General features: G+C 45.2%; 1 protein-coding gene across 1 annotated transcript; it reads right to left on the bottom strand.

The window, feature by feature from the left end:
* Window positions 1–249: 249 nt before the first annotated feature.
* OGFOD1 (2-oxoglutarate and iron dependent oxygenase domain containing 1) lies at window positions 250–17,496 on the bottom strand. Its single transcript, XM_029075946.2, has 13 exons — window positions 17,258–17,496; window positions 10,242–10,387; window positions 9,821–9,867; window positions 8,245–8,345; window positions 6,740–6,856; window positions 5,861–5,952; window positions 5,158–5,286; window positions 4,530–4,643; window positions 3,769–3,848; window positions 3,150–3,460; window positions 2,228–2,350; window positions 1,590–1,648; window positions 250–428 (listed from the first exon to the last, which is right to left on the bottom strand). Exons 1-13 carry the CDS (start codon window positions 17,415–17,417, stop codon window positions 267–269), a joined length of 1,641 nt encoding a protein of 546 aa, XP_028931779.1. The 5' UTR covers window positions 17,418–17,496; the 3' UTR covers window positions 250–266.
* Window positions 17,497–17,721: the final 225 nt, after the last annotated feature.

Raw genomic sequence — 17,721 nt, 5'->3', positions numbered from 1 at the left:
CAAATCAAAGCTGAGTAATACAGCAATATTGGATGTTTTTGATCATCCCTGATGACTGCTCGCTGATCAGGTTAACCTCCTCACCGCTAGACTGTAGCATTCCAATGCCCCAATCTTCTCTTTACTTTCTCCTGTTTCTTTGGCCATCATAGCTCTTAAAATTTTGGGCAGGGAATGTGCCTACCAACTCTGTTGTATTATATTCTAAGTGCTCTAGTGATGTAAAACCTCTTCGATGAAAGGCTCTCATCTTTGGTAAAGTTTTTTTATTCATAGTACACAAAAGAAAAATCCCAGAACCCTGTTCTGCTCTGGTTAGTTTTCTTTCGCTCCAAGCTTCGGTGGTTAATGTACTTGACAAATTTCAAAGTCTCTTTATCTCTGAAAACCAAAGCCAAAGAATTGTTTTCTGGATTCACTGTGAGCAACTGAAATAGATAAACAAAATCAAAGCTTTAGAATGTAAATCCATATTTCTCACTCCCACCCACATCCAGGAAACAGTGACAGATATCTCAGTGCACCAATGAGAGGGTTTCCAAATGATTTACTGCAGAGTTAGCTCCTACGTTCCGGGCCAGAATAGGTTGCCCTGGATTTGCTTTTTTTAAAATGCAACAGAAAATATTCCCATATATGGTGCTATGGAATAGATTAGTTCTTTTCCATAAAAAGAGCCACCCACTTTCCCCTCCTCCACAACATATGGATTTGTGCTCTTTATATACTAATTCAGACTGCCCTACATTATAGCTAGAATATTGATTTTTTTTTAAAACCCAGTTTCTTCCCCCTGAATTATGTTTTAAGTTAGAGCTAAATCCAATGTGTATCTATAGGATTTCACAATACTTTCACTACCCCAGTGATAGAAGTTGGCTTATAAATCCATTTAATTCTGCCAAAAACACAAATCAATTTAATGCAACTGTATGATGAACTGTCAAAAACTCTCTTGCTGTCAGTATTTTGGAATCTGATATCTGGAAGATCTGGATGTTCTTCAGTTACATTTTTTTCCGGGAGATTTCCCTTCTCCCCATTCTGTAGAAGTCTGACATTTCCCTGGATAACTGAGCAACCATTGCCGGTTTTTGCTTAAATTTTGCGTCATTCTTCTTCTCCCTCAAATATGGAGGCCCCGACTCAAAAACTAAGACATGACTATCATTAAATATCAGATCGACACTGAAGTCTGACACCCAAAACTGCCAAACTTGCCATAACACTGCAGCGATGTATGCCAACAAGTAGCTAAAATGTCTAGCTTTTACTTAGCCATTCACCTAAATCTGTAAAATCAAAAAGGAGTAATATTTCAAGGGAACATTTACCCAAAGGATATAAAAATGCAGGCTAAAACCTCAGATTTAAATCCAATTTTGATTCCCCCACTCCCATTTTTTTTAAATTAAAGAGTCCATTCCCTACTTAAAGCATTTCCACCTCACCATGGATGTTCCTGGGGCCCCAGAATCTATGCCACTCAGATCATCATTTCCAGGGACAAAGAGGCAGTAATGGGAGCCGAGGCTAAGATTTTCCTCAAAATCAGAAAAAATGCAAATTTGCTGACCGGTGCGCCTTACCTCTTCATCTTCACCTTTTGCGATGTAGGAGGTGAAACCGCCGTATTCTGCTTCCCAACCTTCAGAAAAAAAACATATGTATATATTTACTTACAGCACATATTCACATCATCTGTTTATCAACAGCCCTGAACTGCTCCCATGCTGGGGCACTGTCAGGGTTGACTGGCTGCTAATCTAATCTAGCAGCTCTTCACAGTCCCTGCTCTATCCTTTTCCCCAGTGAATTCTCCTCTGGCCCCATTCTCTCCTACTCAAACTGTGAGCCCCACGTGAGGCAGAGACTGTGTCCAACCTGATTAACGTGTATCTATCCCGGCTTTTAGAACGGTGCTTGGCGCATAGAAAGTGCTCAACAGATGCCATTAATATCATCATCATCCTCATTAATACTGCCTGGCTGGAGTGGCATCGGAGGCTGTGATGTGGAGGCACGGAACCACTGTTCTGAGGCCAGAAAAGATTCCAGGCCACTGCAGTGTCCTTGGCCCGCTCAGGACTGGCACGTGGCCTAGAGTGGTTGCCCTGCTCACCTCCCCCAGACTTCTTTCAGTCCTGGGCCTGATCCCATTTTTTTCCCGAGGAATCAAATGCTTCTGAATGAGGCAAAGAAAGGTCCACTGCACAGTACTTCCTACCTTCACAGCCACAGTAAAGCATGAGGTCCAGAGCAAACTCGGTATTCTTGGTGTCGTGGACTAAAGTGTAGTGACCGTTCTTCCAGAACCTCAACTCGCCCTTGCATGTAGGAACGCTGGATCCTAAGGAAGAGCAACAAGGAGCCGAACAGCAGAAAGGGGGCTAGTACATCAGGCAATACAGAAGGGAGCCGGCCTCACAAAGGATAGACAAGTACAGTGACTAGAGAAGCAACGTGGCCTCGTAGAAAGAGCACGGGTCTGGGAGTCAGGGGACCTGGGTTCTAAGCCCGGCTCCTCCACTTGCCTGCTGCGTGACCTTGGGCAAGTCACGGCTCCTTAGGACTTCGGCTCCCTTATCTTCAAAATGAGGATTCGAAACCTGTTCTCCCTCTTACTTAGGCTGGGAGCGCCGTATGGAACCTGATTATCTTTTATCTACTCCAGCACTTAGTACAGTGCTTGGCACATAGTAAGTGCTTAACGAATACTATAAATAATAATAATAATCCACTTACTCCCCTCACCAACTTCTAATGAGTTCCACATCAGGAGGGAACATGTGCTTGTGTAGCGTATAGGTTCCCACAATATAGGTTCCCACAAAGATTCCAACTCTCCTAGTCTGTGAGCCCCAGACTGAATCAGAACTAACTACATTATACTTACTCCAGCATTTAGCACAGTGTTTGACACATACTTAATACCATAGAAGAAAAACAAAAATTGACTAGAAGTGCATGTCATTAGGCTCAATTTGCATTAGGGTTGCACTAATTTCTTCTAAAGCCTAGGTATGATATATGAATAGATACAGGAGAGACATTTTGAGTAAACCTGTGCACGAGTAGTTTAATGGGCTTCTAGAGGGAGAATTGGGATTGAGTAGACCAATGGTCACATAAATAGAACTGCATCTTACTATTCTTTGGTTCTTCGTCCTCTGACTCTGTGGCCGATTCAGCTTTGTTTTGGGTTGTGTCGCTACTGGATCCAGGACTGCTTTCTCTGGACTCTGGTTTAAAGGAGCTGTGTCCGGGACCAGCTTCAATGTTGCCTGTGCTGATGATTTCTTTTTCTTCATCCTCCTCCTCCTCATCTGAAGGGGCCAGGAAATGAAGTTTCAGGCCCGTGAAGTTGGAGAGCAGCAAGAACAGTGCTTCAGAGCGAAATAACTCCATACACTCCCTTAAGATGTCTGGAAGCCTCCCTTCTTCAGCTTTCTCATAAAATCTGAAAGGTAGCCACCCCGAGAAGCTCAAAGGCCCTGGCTTTGAACGATTCGGGAAATATAAACTAATTACTAGCACAACACCAAAAAGTCTTCCCTCTCCCTCTTGAACCCCAAGATGAGTCTTCTACTTTGACAGCTAGTAACAACCTTCGGAAGGACAAGTCAAAATTCACTTTAGGGCAGGCAAGGGGTTTATGTTAATGAAACCAGCCTGCCATGACCCAGCAAGGAAGTCCTGCAAGTACATGAGAGGAGGTTACGAGCCCAACGGCAGCTGGTTCACTTGCACTGAAGGATTCGGTTCTACCTTTTGTTTGGGGGACCTTGGCTGATCCATTCCAAGTCTCCTTTCTCCAAAGCTTCACAGACCTTTTCAAATTTCTCAGCCTGGAAGACAAGAAATTCAAACAGCCCTCAGTCGGTCAGTCAGTCGTATTTACTGAGTGCTTACTGTGTGCAGAGCACCGTGCTAACCGCTTGGGAGAGTACAGAATAACAATAGACACATGCCCTGCCCACAGTGAGCTAGCCCTTGGCAATCATTCCCCTTTCCTCTGTCTCATCGGTGGGAGGATGGTCGAGCAGACCACTGGGTTCGGTTCTGAAGAGTTACTTACCATTCTCTCAGCAAGGTCTAAGGCCAGATGACATATCCCTCTCTATTTGCATGAGCGGTGGATTGGAGAATGAGCTACCTACCCTCGGTGCTGGTGGTTGTGACCTTTTCTGACCAGACTTCTGAAGACTTCTGCCTTCTTGGGGGATTAAATACCCTTTCCCTACAGTCCTCTGGACCATAAACTCACTATGTCCAGGGAACATACCTGTTAATTCTGTTGTCCTGTACTCTCCCAAGCGCTTAGTTCAGTGTTCTGCACGTAGTAAGGGCTCAATAAATACCACTGATTGATAAGGTTGGCTTCCACTAGGATGCTTACTGGTGACAAAGAACCAGTTTCAGACTAGCATGAAAAGACGCACCAAACAGCTGGCCAAAATATTCTCATCCCAAGCTTTTATCTCAAGAAAAGAGTAAGCGTTTCAGCATACAGAGTAAATCTCACTCACCTTGAAAAAATCTTTCAGGAGGATTTCTGATCGCTCCTCAAACTCCTCTTGAATCTGAGCCTGGGAACTAATGTCCAGATAGGCAGGGCTGATCCAGTCATATAAAATCTCATGCTGAAAATATTGAAATTCAGAAGATGAATCTGTTACACCTGTGTTATATTGTTATACTGAACTCTCCCAAGTGTTTAGTACAGTGCTCTGTGCACAGTAAGCGCTCAATAAATACGATTGAATGAATGAACCTGTGACTCTGGCCCTCTGACCCACACTTATTCAGGCATTTTTAAAGTTCACCCGGAAGATATCCTATCCAAAAAACAAATAGTACAGTGCTCTGTGCACAGTAAGCGCTCAATAAATACGATTGAATGAATGAACCTGTGACTCTGGCCCTCTGACCCACACTTATTCAGGCATTTTTAAAGTTCACCCGGAAGATATCCTATCCAAAAAACAAATACCTGACTCCAAAAGACTTAACCAGTCCATGGCAGTGAAACCAGGCTGGAGGCAGAAGACTCTGGGACTGGTTTTATACTTCTGAGTTATTTTAAAATTCAGGCCAATAAGTCACAATGACCCAGTTGCTTTGATGAAGTCAATGAGAGGATGAAGATTCACTTACATCTCGAGGGATGTGAGGGGTCCGAGGTAAGAGGGGCTCAAAGTAGCGAGGGGGCCTTGCCAGTGAAGGACCATGAAACCAGCCGCTTACAGACAAACGGCACTTGCCTTCTGACAAAACTTCGGACACCTGAAAAAGCAAGGATGGGTTTTTGTGTGTGTGTGTGTGTGTGTGTGTGTGTGTGTGTGTGTGTGTGTGTGTGTGTGTGTGTGTGTGTGTGTGTGTGTGTGTGTGTGTGTGTGTGTGTTGGAGGGGTGGGAGGGAAGGGAATTGGTTGGTAAAGAGGGCAGCAACAAAAATCATAATAGCATTCTCAATTCAGCCTCAATTACGGTATTTCGAAGCACTACTCATAAATGCTGGGGTAAGCACAGGGTGATGAGATTTGACACAGCCCCTGTCCCATGCAGGGATCTTAATCTAATAGGTAGGGAGAGCAAGTACTATCCCCATTTGGCAGATGAGGAAACTGAGGTACAGAGAGTGCCCTGCCCAAGTTCCCACAATAAGCCCCTGGCTGAGCTGAGGCTAGAACCCGGGTCTCCTGATGCCCAGTTTCACCGTCTTTCCACTAGGCCATGCTGCTTTATTGCTGGGCTGCCTTCAAGGAGAAGAATTAGCCAGGGTTTCAGTTTGATGAGAGGAAATTAAACCATCAGGCTTTTGTGGTTTCAGTTGGGCTTGTGCGTTCATTTGTCCTTACCTGATGGAAAGATACTGGAGACACTTCAAAGAAAGCCAGCGTGTTCCACGAAGGGACAAGAGACTTGACAATCTGCTGAGGCTGAAAATGTTCTACACCAGAAAAGAGCACACCCATATATTTAATGTATGGTCTATGTATATATAGCTCCCTCCTTGTTTCATCGCTAACTTCTCACCTGGGAAGGAAATCCATATATCTCTTTGAGTGCCTCGTTACAGTGCTCTGCACCCAGGAGGTGCTCAATAAATATTAACGAGGGATCCAAAAACGGCTATTTTACCCTCATCTTCTCCCTCTCAAACTCCGCCCCCCCCCCCAATTTTTCCCCACTTTGGAACGGAACAAGTATCCCTCAAAAACTAAGGAGAACTATGAGGAGTGTCTACAGCTTCTTGAGATTGACTTTTAATGCTGACCAGATGAAAAGCCTTGGCTGGGCTGCATTTTCTATCAATCTGGAAAACAGTCCACACAAATATGTGGCTAAACACATCCTCAGTTCTCCTATTATTTTTCCTTCCCCATCCGTCAAGAATGGGAGTTCTTTACCCCCCCTCCAAGTCATAAACATCAACTCCAGCTCCTATCCAATTCATCCAGGCCCTCAATGGTTCTGCCTAACTCAGTTGCCTAGGGAGGCACATAAACCACTTCCCTCTAACTGCTTTTGCAATGCCCACAGTAATGGAACAACTTCTTGGGGTAGACCACCCCCCTACCCCCAACGCTTTCAATGCATGCGCCTTCCTTGCCAACAGGTATGTGAAGGCAAAGCTTGATTGTTCACCTAAGAAAACAAACATTTCTTGGGTTCTTAAATCAAGCCAGTCAGGGTTTGCTAGCTATAAGGGCGAGGGGGTGCTGCTTTTATCCTACCGTCCGTATCGTACAAGTCCAAGGTGCCTCCTAGGTTCTCGTCCCATGGCGGAACCAGGTAAAGAATGAAGGCGATTCGGCGTCCTTCCAGCTCGTCGTCGTGACACAGCAAGGCATCTGCAACGGAAAATACTTCAGGGCCTACACTTCTCAAGTACGCACCCAAGATTTGCAGCAGTTGGCCTCTCAGCAACAATCCAGTTGACATTTTATATCCCGAGGATGAAGTTAGCCACCTATCTCTGTTGACTATTTTCCAGACTGACAGAAAATGCAGCTCAACGAAGACTTTCATCTGGTCAGCATTAAAAGTCAATCCAAAGGAGCTCTTCTCTAGAGATACTGGCTAGGAAGGATGGGAGAGTTGAAGAGGAGGCCAGAAGCGGGGAGGGACTGAGGAGGGGCAAGGGTGATTTTAGGGAGCTCACGCCTGAGAAGTATCAGTTTTCTTAAAAAAGCAGGTGGCCAGGTCACTGGGAGCAAGGGATGGGGAAGGCGGGAAGAGGGGGCCTGAGAGAAGGGAGTTAAATGTCTGGAACAACTGGCAAGGGCGATGGGCATGGATAAGGGTGGAGGAATACTTCTACTGGGCAGAAGAGAGGGAAGAGTTAAAGCATGCAATGATAAACTTAAAGTGGACAAAGTCATCCTGATATTTAGATTTCCGCCAGGAATGGTCTGCGGCTCATGTACAAGAGCGAAGGAGGTGGTTTGTGCAGGTGATCCAGGGCTGTGGGTTAGTGGTACGAGATCGACATAACGACAGGGGAGAAAATGAGCTGAGTTCAATAGACAGGGTGGTACTGAGAGGGTCAAGTTGGTCATCAACAAAAGGTAGTCTGGGTATGGAGGCTAAGTGGGGCATGATGAGTTGAGAAAATTGGATGTTCTCAAAAGATTGGGGGTCCCTGTGGGGGAACAGTGCTTATGCATTAACTCAGGGTAGTACTTTTCCTTTTCCCTGCCATCTTATTTTTATGGTCTTGCTTCTCCCCATTACAGAGTAAGCTTCATAATGGCGAGCACCTTGTCTACTAATTCTCTTTGAAAATAGTAAATGTTCAATAAGTGCCACTGATGATGATGAACTCTATTGTAATCTCCCAAACCCGGCTCTGCTACTTGCCTGCCGTATGACCTTGGGCAAACCACTTAACTTCTCTGTGCCTCAGTTCCCTCATCTGTAAAATGGGGATTAAGACTGTGAGCCTCACGTGGGACAACCTGAATTCCTTGTATCTACCCCAGTGCTTAACACAGTGCTTGGCACTTAGTAAGCGCTTAACAAATACCGTAATTATTATTATTATTATTACAGTGCTCTGAGCACAGTAGGTGCTCAAAAAATACTACTAAGTGACCTGAAGGAGAACTTCCTGGACTAAAGGTCCTGGATCTGATATAACAAACAAAATCAAGGGAAGCAACTTAATAATGGTGGTGCTCCAGACAGCTTTTAATTCATCACATTCTCAGAAGCATTTAGAAGACTTTATCCCCCTCACCTGTATATTCATATTTAGCACAGGACAGGTCAACGGTTGGTTCCAAGTCCACATTAGCAATGTCAGAAAGCCACATTCGGAATTCTTCAAACAGAACTTTCCTGAAAAGACAAAGGCAGGATGACTGCTTTTGTTAAGATTAGATTTTTAACCAATGTTGTTATTGCTCAGAAACAGGGCAGGTGGACTAAATGATCAAATGCCCTTACTGTTACTATTATTTAGGCGGTTCGCTGCTATTATTTTTTCAGATGATAAAAAGCCAATAGAACATTCCCAAAACTGTGTCAGATAGTTTACACATTACACATAAATAGTGAGGATGGTGAGGATGGTACTTGTTAAGCACTTACTATATGTCGACCACTGTTTTAAGCACTAGGGTAGATACAAGTTAATCAGGTTGGACACGATCTTACAAGGGGCTCACAGTGTAAGCAAAAGGGGGAACACAGTGAATCCTCATTTTAAGTTGAGAAAACTGAGGTCCAGAGAATTTAACTAACTTGCCCAAGTTCACACAGCAGGCATGAGGGAGTCAGAAATAGAACACAGGTCCTCTGACTCCCAGGCCCATGCTTTTTCAACTAGGCCACACAGCTTTTCAATTGTAATTCCCTCCAAACATTAAATGAATCTTTTTTTGGCTGCTTGGAACCAGGGAACAGTCTCCAATTTCAACAACTACTATCAGCATTTTAACTGTGGATTCTCAGAAACCTACGCTACTTTGCCAGGCAGTCAGAAAAGTTCTAATCTTGAATCAGGCTTACTTCCAATTCCTTTTGAGTGTCAACTCTTTCCATCAGAGAATCTACAAAATACACTTGTTAAGTGGAAAGACCAGTAGTGGCCAGGATCGTCTAGTCCCGAATTAAGAATCTCTTCCATCTGATTACTTTTGTGTCACTAGAGACGTTATCTCTTTGGGTGTCAACTCCCCGTTTGTATGCTGAAAATTAGTGAGAAACTGAGGCATTGCGGCCAAAACACTACAGGATTGGGAGACAGGAGACTTAGGTTCTAATTCTAGCTCTGCCACTCACCTGCTGTGTGATTCTGGGCTAGTCACTTAGCCTCTCTGAGCCTTTTTCCTCATCTGAAAAGTGGGGATGAGATACCTGCTTTAGACTGTGGGCCACATGTGCATATAGGAAGCACTAGATGCCAATATTATAATATTTTCATTGTCTTTTCTGAGCATTTAGTAGCTTCAGAAGCATTATTAGTAATATCACTAATAACAGAAGCATTTAGAGAGCAGATTAAACTAACACTTTAACATCTTTGAGGTTTCTGAAATTCAAGAGACCCAGGCCTGCCTGGACATGGGTTTGCTGTCTTTATTCACACGGACTTCCTCAGCCCCACAGCCCTTTAGTTACCTATCCATAATTTATTTCTTTTATTAATATCTATCTCCTGCTCTAGACTGTAAGCTCAGTGTGGGCAAGGAATATGTCTACCAGCTGCTACACTGTAGTCTCCCAAGTGCTCAGTACAGTGCTCCACACACAATAAGCGCTCAATAAAATACAACTGATTGACCTACCAAAACAAATTGAAAGTACTTTACCTTAAGGCAGATATATGCGGTTCCTTCCTTTTCTTCAGGTCATCTGACTTTTAATCATGAAAAATAAAAAAAGTTTCTCGACTTAGACATTAGAGATAAAATGCACAACTGCCTATTTTAAGGAGTTCTTTGTTGATGCCATGCTTAAAAAATGAAAATCTTAAATCAACCCCCAGGAGAAAACTAGGCAAGAAATTCCACTCTGGAATTCCAGACTGTCAGAGGAAAAGAGTTTATATGGAAAAGGGATAAAAGTCAGAAATTAGCAAAGAAATTTTTGAGGAAAGTGTGCTTTTATTTGGTGTGAATCTCATGACAATGTCTGGTTTACTGAGACACAATCATGTTCCAAGATTGAGAGCACATATGGGAAGATTTCCTGTCATGGTAAAAATGGTCTAGGGGAGTAGTAGAAACCCACCTGTTTGAATTTATACAAATCATTGCATTTCTCATGGAAGTCCAAGTTCAAAAGCTCTTTCTGAAGCCCTTCCAAGAAGGTCTGGCAGTCGATGAAGTTCGGGATCACGCAGTGGTGAAAGGGTTCTGTGTCCATGACAATGGCATCTTTAAGGAAAAAACAAACAAAAAATATCTGTTGATATGGAACTTTGTGCCCTATGGGACAGCTTAGATGTAAACAACTAGGTTACCTAAACATCTTCCTGCTGTAAGGAACCCCCTCCTTTCAAGGTCTTTCCTTAGGAAGGCAAACCCTACCAGCAATCACCACAGTATTCAGAGGAGTATCTATTTCTTTAACATCCCCTTAATTTGTTTTTATCATTTGTAGCTGTGCTCTTATGCTTACCTAATATATATTTGACAATATAGACTGCTTTCCCCCTTACTAGATAATAGGCTTCGAGACAGGACTTTGACTCCTATTTTATGGTCCCCAAATGCCTAAAGTGCTCTACATGGAAAGGGTACTCAATAAATACTGATAATGATTTAGTGGACAGGGTCCAGGATTAGGGGAAAAACTGTAATCCCTACCTCGGTTGGCTTTTCCCCTTCATGTAGAATATTGAAATTATATTCAAATAGAATATCTTGGCACTGGAGGGTTGAATCTAAAATTGGTTAAGATTAGTTGCAAGTTTAAATTGCTAGTGTACAAAAGTCACCCTCTTAAAAGCAAATGCCAAGTTATTAACAAATTCAAAGGAGCAAGAAAATGTACTCAAACTGGTTTTGCAAACACAAGGTACTGCGTCTGGCAATGATAAGAGCTTTATATGTCCTGCAACTTTTGCCAGTAAAAATCTTCAATTTTTCCCTGTCTTATAATAATAATGATGGTGGTATTTGTTAAGTGCTTACTATGTGCCAAGCACTATTCTAAGCGCTGGGGTAGATACAAGGTAATCAGGGTATCCCACAAGGGACTTGGTCATAATCCCCATTTTACAGATAACTGAGGCACAGAGAAGTTGAGTGACTTGCCCAAAGTCACACAGCTAAGTGGCAGAGCCAAGAATTAGAACTCATGACCTCTGACTCCCAAGCCCACGCTCTTTCCACTAAGCCACACTGCTTCTCTATGGAACAACCAGCCTTGAAATGTAAAAATGAGAAAGCCTAAATCATTAAACTCCCTCAGAACTTTTGTGTCAGAATAGAAGGAAAGTGAAATTCTTTATTGTTCAAAGGCATGGGATGCAAATAAGTACAACTCCAATAACGAGGGCTACCTAGGACTTTCACCATGGGTTATTAAGGACCCTGCTTTTGGAAATATTTAGTGTCAGAAATATTGTACATACCTCCATATCATTTTGAAATAATTTTCAATAAAGTTTAATAGCCCTTACTTTCATTATTACTCCTGTTCTCTCAAGTTGCAAAAGGAAGAGATGCAAAAATATTTTTTTCAGCTCTACCTAGCCTTTACACAAAAGCTAAGCAGAGCACAAAAATTCAGGCAGTTCTTCAAAAATGTGAGTTTTCACCCTACTGTTTTTCACTCTGGATTTTCTTGCGGTATAGAAACAAATCTCTTAAACCATATATTATCCTTTGTATTTTTGAATGATGTTAGTGATAGTTTTACATGTTTGTAAACATGTAAACAAGTCTACATAGTTCAAATCCATTAGCAAAAAGCACTTTACAAGAACTTCAAACTTGTAATTCATGTACTTTTTAGAAAAATCAAAACAGCCGCTGTCTGTGGAGTTTGTTAGTTTTTGTGGCCGTAACCCCCTAAGTCAAAACCTGGTTTTATCTTTGCCAGCATAGTGTCAATTCCTGTTATTCTGACTTTAAAATGTTACAGATGAGGCTACTTGCAGCAAAATTGTGTTTGGGGGTACAGCTGATGCAAAACAATTCCTTCACCGAGTGTACACTTAAAGATAGATGAATTTGTGCCTGCTGCACCTGGTGCCATTTTCGATTCTGCTTCTTGGTGGTGTGATTACCCTCGACTAATTTCAATTTGCCACCCTCTAGTCTGGTGTGTTTGCTGTTCTTTGTCTCCCAGGTGTCCCAAGCTTCCTTTAGAAAGATCAGAGCAGGTTAGCATTCCTATGATAAAGCTTCGCCGCCAGATTTTCAAATTCTTCCCAAGACTTTAAGGGGGGGAATATTGGCTAAATTAGGGGTGCATGGTTAATGTCTGGTTGCTGGATTCCTGTGGCTGGAGAGGGCAGAGCAACCAAACTGGGGAGTGGGACCTCCTCGCCCCTCATCTGAAGGCTGTACTAAAGATCTGCTAATGGCTTTGGGTGTTGATGGAATGCATGGGTGGGCCCATTCCTTCCCTCTACTTTCTCTGAAATTCCCAAGAGTTTCCACTACTATTAATACTAATTGTATTTAAGTGTTTACTACGTGCCAAGCACTGTACAGAGTGCTGGGGATAAGTATGGGAAAATCAGGTTGGGCACAGTCTCTACCCCGCAAAGGGCTCAGAGAGTAAGGAGGAGTGAAAACAGATACACAGCCTTCATTTTACTGATGAGAAAACTGAGGCACTGAAAAATTAAGGGGAATAATAATAAAAATAATGTGATATTAGTTAAGCACTTATATATCAGGCATCGTACTAAATGCTGGGTTAAATTCAAGATGATCAGGTCGGACACAGTTGTTACCCATGAGGGGCTCAGAGTCTAAGGGGGAGGGGGTTGGCGAACAGGTGTATAACCTTATTTTACAGATGAGAAAACTGAGGCCCAGAGAAGTTCAGGGATTTAATAACAATCATAATGTGGTATTTGTAAGTGCTTACTATGTGCTATGCACTGAGGTAGATACAAGATAATCAGGCCCCACAGTCTAAGCAGGCTTGTAGTGGACGGGGAACGTGTCTACCAACTCTGTTATGTTGTACTCTCCCAAGCACTCAGTACAGTGCTGTAAACATAGTAGGTGCACAATAATATGACTGATTAAATGATAGGAGGGAGAAAAGGTACTGAATCCCCATTTTGCAGATGAGGTAACAGAGGCACTGAGAAGTTCAGTGGCTTGGCCGAGGACATACAGCAGGCAAATGGCAGAGTCAGGATTAGAACCCAGGTCTGACCCAATCCCGGGCTCTTTCCACTGGACTGCCACGCTGCTTCTGCTGCTATTAAAATACTCTCCAAACACGGGGCTCTGATTTCCTCAATTCTGTCCCCTGGGGGGCCTGTCCTCCTTCACCATTCTACCAACCGCCTTTTCATTCATTCATTCAATCATATTTATTGAGTACTTACTGTATGCAGAGTACTGTACTATGAGCTTGGGAAAGTAAAATGCAATATATATTGGCATTTACTGCCCACAGTAACTTTACAGTCTAGAGGGGAGGGAGAAAGACATCAATACAAATAAATATAGAGATATGCACATAAGGGCAGTGGGGGTGGGAGGGGAGAAGAGCAAAGGGAGCAGGTCAGGGTGACGCAGAAGAGAAGCAGCGTGGCTCAGTGGAAAGAGCACGGGCTTTGGAGTCAGAGGTCATGGGTTCGAATCCCGGCTCTGCCACTTGTCAGCTGTGTGACTGTGGGCAAGTCACTTAACTTCTCTGTGCCTCAGTTACCTCATCTGTAAAATGAGGATTAAGACTGTGCGCCCCACGTGGGACAACCTGATTCCCCTGTGTCTATCCCAGCGCTTAGAACAGTGCTCTGCACATAGTAAGCACTTAACAAATACCAACATTATTATTATTAAGGGAGTGGGAGATAAGGAAAAGTGGGGCATAATCTGGGAAGGCCTCTTGGAGGAGATGGGGGAATATCTCTGGGAAGATATCCCAATATTTCTTGGAAGCAGCATGGTATAGTGGATAGAGCACGAACCTGAGAGTCAGAAGTTCTAATCCTGGCCCCGTCACTTGTCTGCTGTGTGACCCTGGGCAAGTCAACTTACTGGGCCTCAGTTCCCTCATCTGTAAAATGGGGACTGAGACCGTGAGCCCCATGTGGGACAGGGACTATATCCAACCTGATTTGCTAGTATCCACCCCACAGCGTAATACAGTGCCTGGCACACAGCAAGAGCTTATCAAATGCCGTTATTATTAATATTATGTGCCTTCAATAAGGCTTTTGATGGGGGGGGCGGGGGGAAGAGTCATTGTCTGTTGGATTTGGCGAGGGCATTCCTGAGCAGAGGCAGGTAGTGGGCCAGGGGTTGGGGGGCGAGACGGGTGAGATGGAGCCCCAGTGAGAAGGTTGGCACCAGAGGAGCGGAGTGTGCGGACTGAAATGGAGAAGGAGAGAAGGGAGGTGAGGTAGGAGGGAGGGAGGGAGGTGGTGGAGAGCTTTAGAGCCCATGGTGACGAGCTTTCATCACCTGAAGGGCCCAGATGTCCCGGAGTTATAATAAGGCGCGGATGCCTGAAGAACGACTTTGCTCCAACCTCATTACCTCAATATTTCATATTCATTCAGTCGTATTTATTGAGTGTTTACTGGGTGCAGAGCACTGTATTAAGCACTTGGAAAGTACAATTCGGCAACACACAGAGACAATCCCTAACCAACAACGGGCGCACAGTCTAGAAGGGAGGAGACAGATAACACAACAAATAAACAGGAATCAATAGCATCAATACAAATAGAATTATATCTACACATTATTAATAAAATAAATAAAATAATAAATAGGTACATATATACTCAGGTGCTGTGGGGAGCGGAGTAGAGCGGAGGGAGTCGGGGCGATGGGGAGGGAAGGGGAAGCAGAGGAAAAGGGGGGCTCAGTTTGGGAAGGCCTCCTGGAGGAGGTGAGCTTTCAGCAGGGCTTTGAAGCGGGGAAGTGTGCCAGTTTGGCAGATGTAAGGAGGGAGGGCATTCCCCACTCCATTCAATCGTATTTATTGAGGGCTTACTATGTGCAGAGCACTGTACTGAGAGCTTGAAACGTACAATTTAATAATAGAGACAATCCCTGCGCACAACAGGCTTATAGTCTAGAGGAGGGAGACAAACAACAAAACAAGCAAACGGATCTCTATAAACAGAATTACAGATATACACAAATATACAGATATATATCGCTTAGTCGAGCGTGGCTTAGTGGAAGGAGCCCGGGCTTGGGAGTCAGAGGTCGTGGGTTCTAATCCCGCCTCCGCTGCTTGTCAGCCTCGTGACTTCGGGCACGTCACTTAACCTCTCTGCGCTTCAGTTACCTCATCTGTAAAATGGGGATTAAAACTGTGAGCCCCACGTGGGACAACCTGATCACCTTGTATGCTCCCCAGCGCTTAGAACAGTGCTTTCCACATAGTAAACGCCTGTCAGCCGCGTGACTTTGGGCAAGTCACTTCACTGGGCCTTAGTTCCCTCATCTGTACAATGGGGATTAAGACTGAGCCCCACGTGGAACCACCTTCTGTCTACACCGGCGCTTAGAACAGTGCATGGCACGTAGTAAGCGCTTAATAAATACCATCATCCTTATTATCATTGCAGTTGTTGGCACCCAATAAGCATTTAATACCCAAGCGAGGAACGAAACTTCTGCTATGGAAGCGTCTCCCCTGCATTTTCTCCAGGACTGCCCACCCTCCTCTCAGCTCCCCATTTCCCTCTGCTCTTCCCCCTTCCCCTCAGCAGTGCATATCTTATTTATTACCCTATTTACTTTGTTAATGAGGTGCATATCTCCATGATTCTACTTACCTTGCTGACGTGGCCTGGTTTTGCTTTGCTGTCTGTATCCCCTGTTTGGAGCCCATCATGGGCAGGGATCGTCTCTTGCAAAATTGTCCATTCCCAGCGCTTTTACTGTGTGCAGCGCACTGTACTAAGCACTTGGAAAATACAATTCGGCAACACACAGAGACAATCCCTGGCCAACAACGGGCTCACAGTGCAGAAGAGGGGAGACAGATAACAAAACCAGTAAACGGGACTCAACAGCATCAATATAAATAGAATTATATATACACATCATTAATAAAATAATAGATATGGGACCCAGGAGTTGAGAAACAGCGTGGCTTAGTGGAAAGAGCCTGGGCTTGGGAGTCGGAGGTCGTGGGTTCTAATCCCAGCTCCGCCACTTGTCTGCTGTGTGACCTTGGGCAAGTCACTTAGCTTCTCTGTGCCTCAGTGACCTCATCGGTAAAATGGGGATTAACTGTGAGCCTCACGTAGGACAACCCGATGACCCTGTATCTCCCCCAGCGCTTAGAACAGTGCTCTGCACATAGTAAGCGCTTAACAAATACCAACATTAAGTCACTTCACTTCCCTGGGCCTCAGTGACCTCATCTGCAAAAACAGGGATTAAAAAACGTGAGCCCCACGTGGGACAATCTGATTATCCTGTATCTACTTCAGCGCTTAGAATAATAATAATGATGTTGGTATTTGTTAAGCGCTTACTACGTGCAGAGCACTGTTCTAAGCGCTGGGGGAGATACAGGGGAATGAGGTTGTCCCACGTGAGGCTCACCGTCTTCATCCCCATTTTACAGATGAGGTGACTGAGGCCCAGAGAAGTGAAGTGACTTGCCCACAGTCCCACAGCTGACAAGGGGCAGAGTGCTCTGCACATGGTAAGCGCTTACCAAATACCGTATTTGTTGTTCTCTGTGCTGTGGGGAGGGGAGTTGAGCGAATTGTCCATTCCAAGCGCTTCGTACAGTGCTCCGCACATGGTAGGCGCTCCATAAAGAGAAGCAGCGTGGCTCGGTGGAAAGAGCCCGGGCTATGGAGTCAGAGATCATGGGTTCGAATCTCGGCCCCTTGTCAGCTGTGGGACTGTGGGCAAGTCACTTCACTTCTCTGTGCCTCAGTTGCCTCCTCTGTCAAATGGGGATGAACTGTGACCTCACGTGGGGCCACCTGAGGGCCCTGCGTCTCCCCCAGCGCTCAGAACAGCGCTCGGCACTTAACAAATGCCAACGTTATTCTACATGCGTCGGAAGGAATGAAGGGGGGCTGCCCACCCCCGGCTGGTCCCGCTCCTCCTCCCTCCGGCCATTACCGTGGTGAAAGCGTGTTCTTCGCCTCCAGGCCTCCGCCACCTGGCTTCGCAATGGCTCCTCTCTGACGGCCCCCGAGAAGTCGCCCGTCACCTCCCTCTTCCCCTTCTTCTTCCCCTCAGGACGCAGAGGGGTGAGGTCCGCTCGCCGTTTGCCACTCATGCCGGGCCGGTCCTTAGGCCCAACGCCGACGGTGACTCCCAGACGCCCTCGCGCGGGCAGGACTTCATCTCCCAGACGCCTTCGCGCCGGCCGAGCCTCCATCTCCCAGACGCCCCCGCGCCGGCCGAGCCTCCATCTCCCAGACGCCCCCGCGCCGGCCGCGCCTCCATCTCCCAGACGCCCCCGCGCCGGCCGAGCCTCCATCTCCCAGACGCCCCCGCGCGGGCCCTCCTCCCCCCCCCCCATGGGAGCGTCCGTGACGGAGCCGGACTCGTCGGCCGCCCTTTTTCGGGGTCGGCCCAAG

The sequence above is a fragment of the Ornithorhynchus anatinus genome, chromosome 11 (genome assembly GCF_004115215.2).
Source record: "Ornithorhynchus anatinus isolate Pmale09 chromosome 11, mOrnAna1.pri.v4, whole genome shotgun sequence".
NCBI classification, from domain to species: Eukaryota; Metazoa; Chordata; class Mammalia; order Monotremata; family Ornithorhynchidae; genus Ornithorhynchus; species Ornithorhynchus anatinus.
The sequence above is the reverse complement of the archived record's forward strand: the minus strand, read 5'-3'. Positions and strand labels throughout refer to the sequence as shown.

What these genes read in the sequence shown, in the direction of transcription:
- OGFOD1 (XM_029075946.2), bottom strand. Translation starts at nt 17,417, where the DNA reads ATGAGTGGCAAACGGCGAGCGGACCTCACCCCTCTGCGTCCTGAGGGG. An exon ending in CCGCATATATCTGCCTTAAG is followed by an intron (nt 8,346 to 9,820) that starts GTAAAGTACTTT and finishes TTGTCTTTTCAG; the next exon opens with GAAAGTTCTGTTTGAAGAAT. An exon ending in TGCTAAATATGAATATACAG is followed by an intron (nt 6,857 to 8,244) that starts GTGAGGGGGATA and finishes TTTCCGTTGCAG; the next exon opens with ATGCCTTGCTGTGTCACGAC.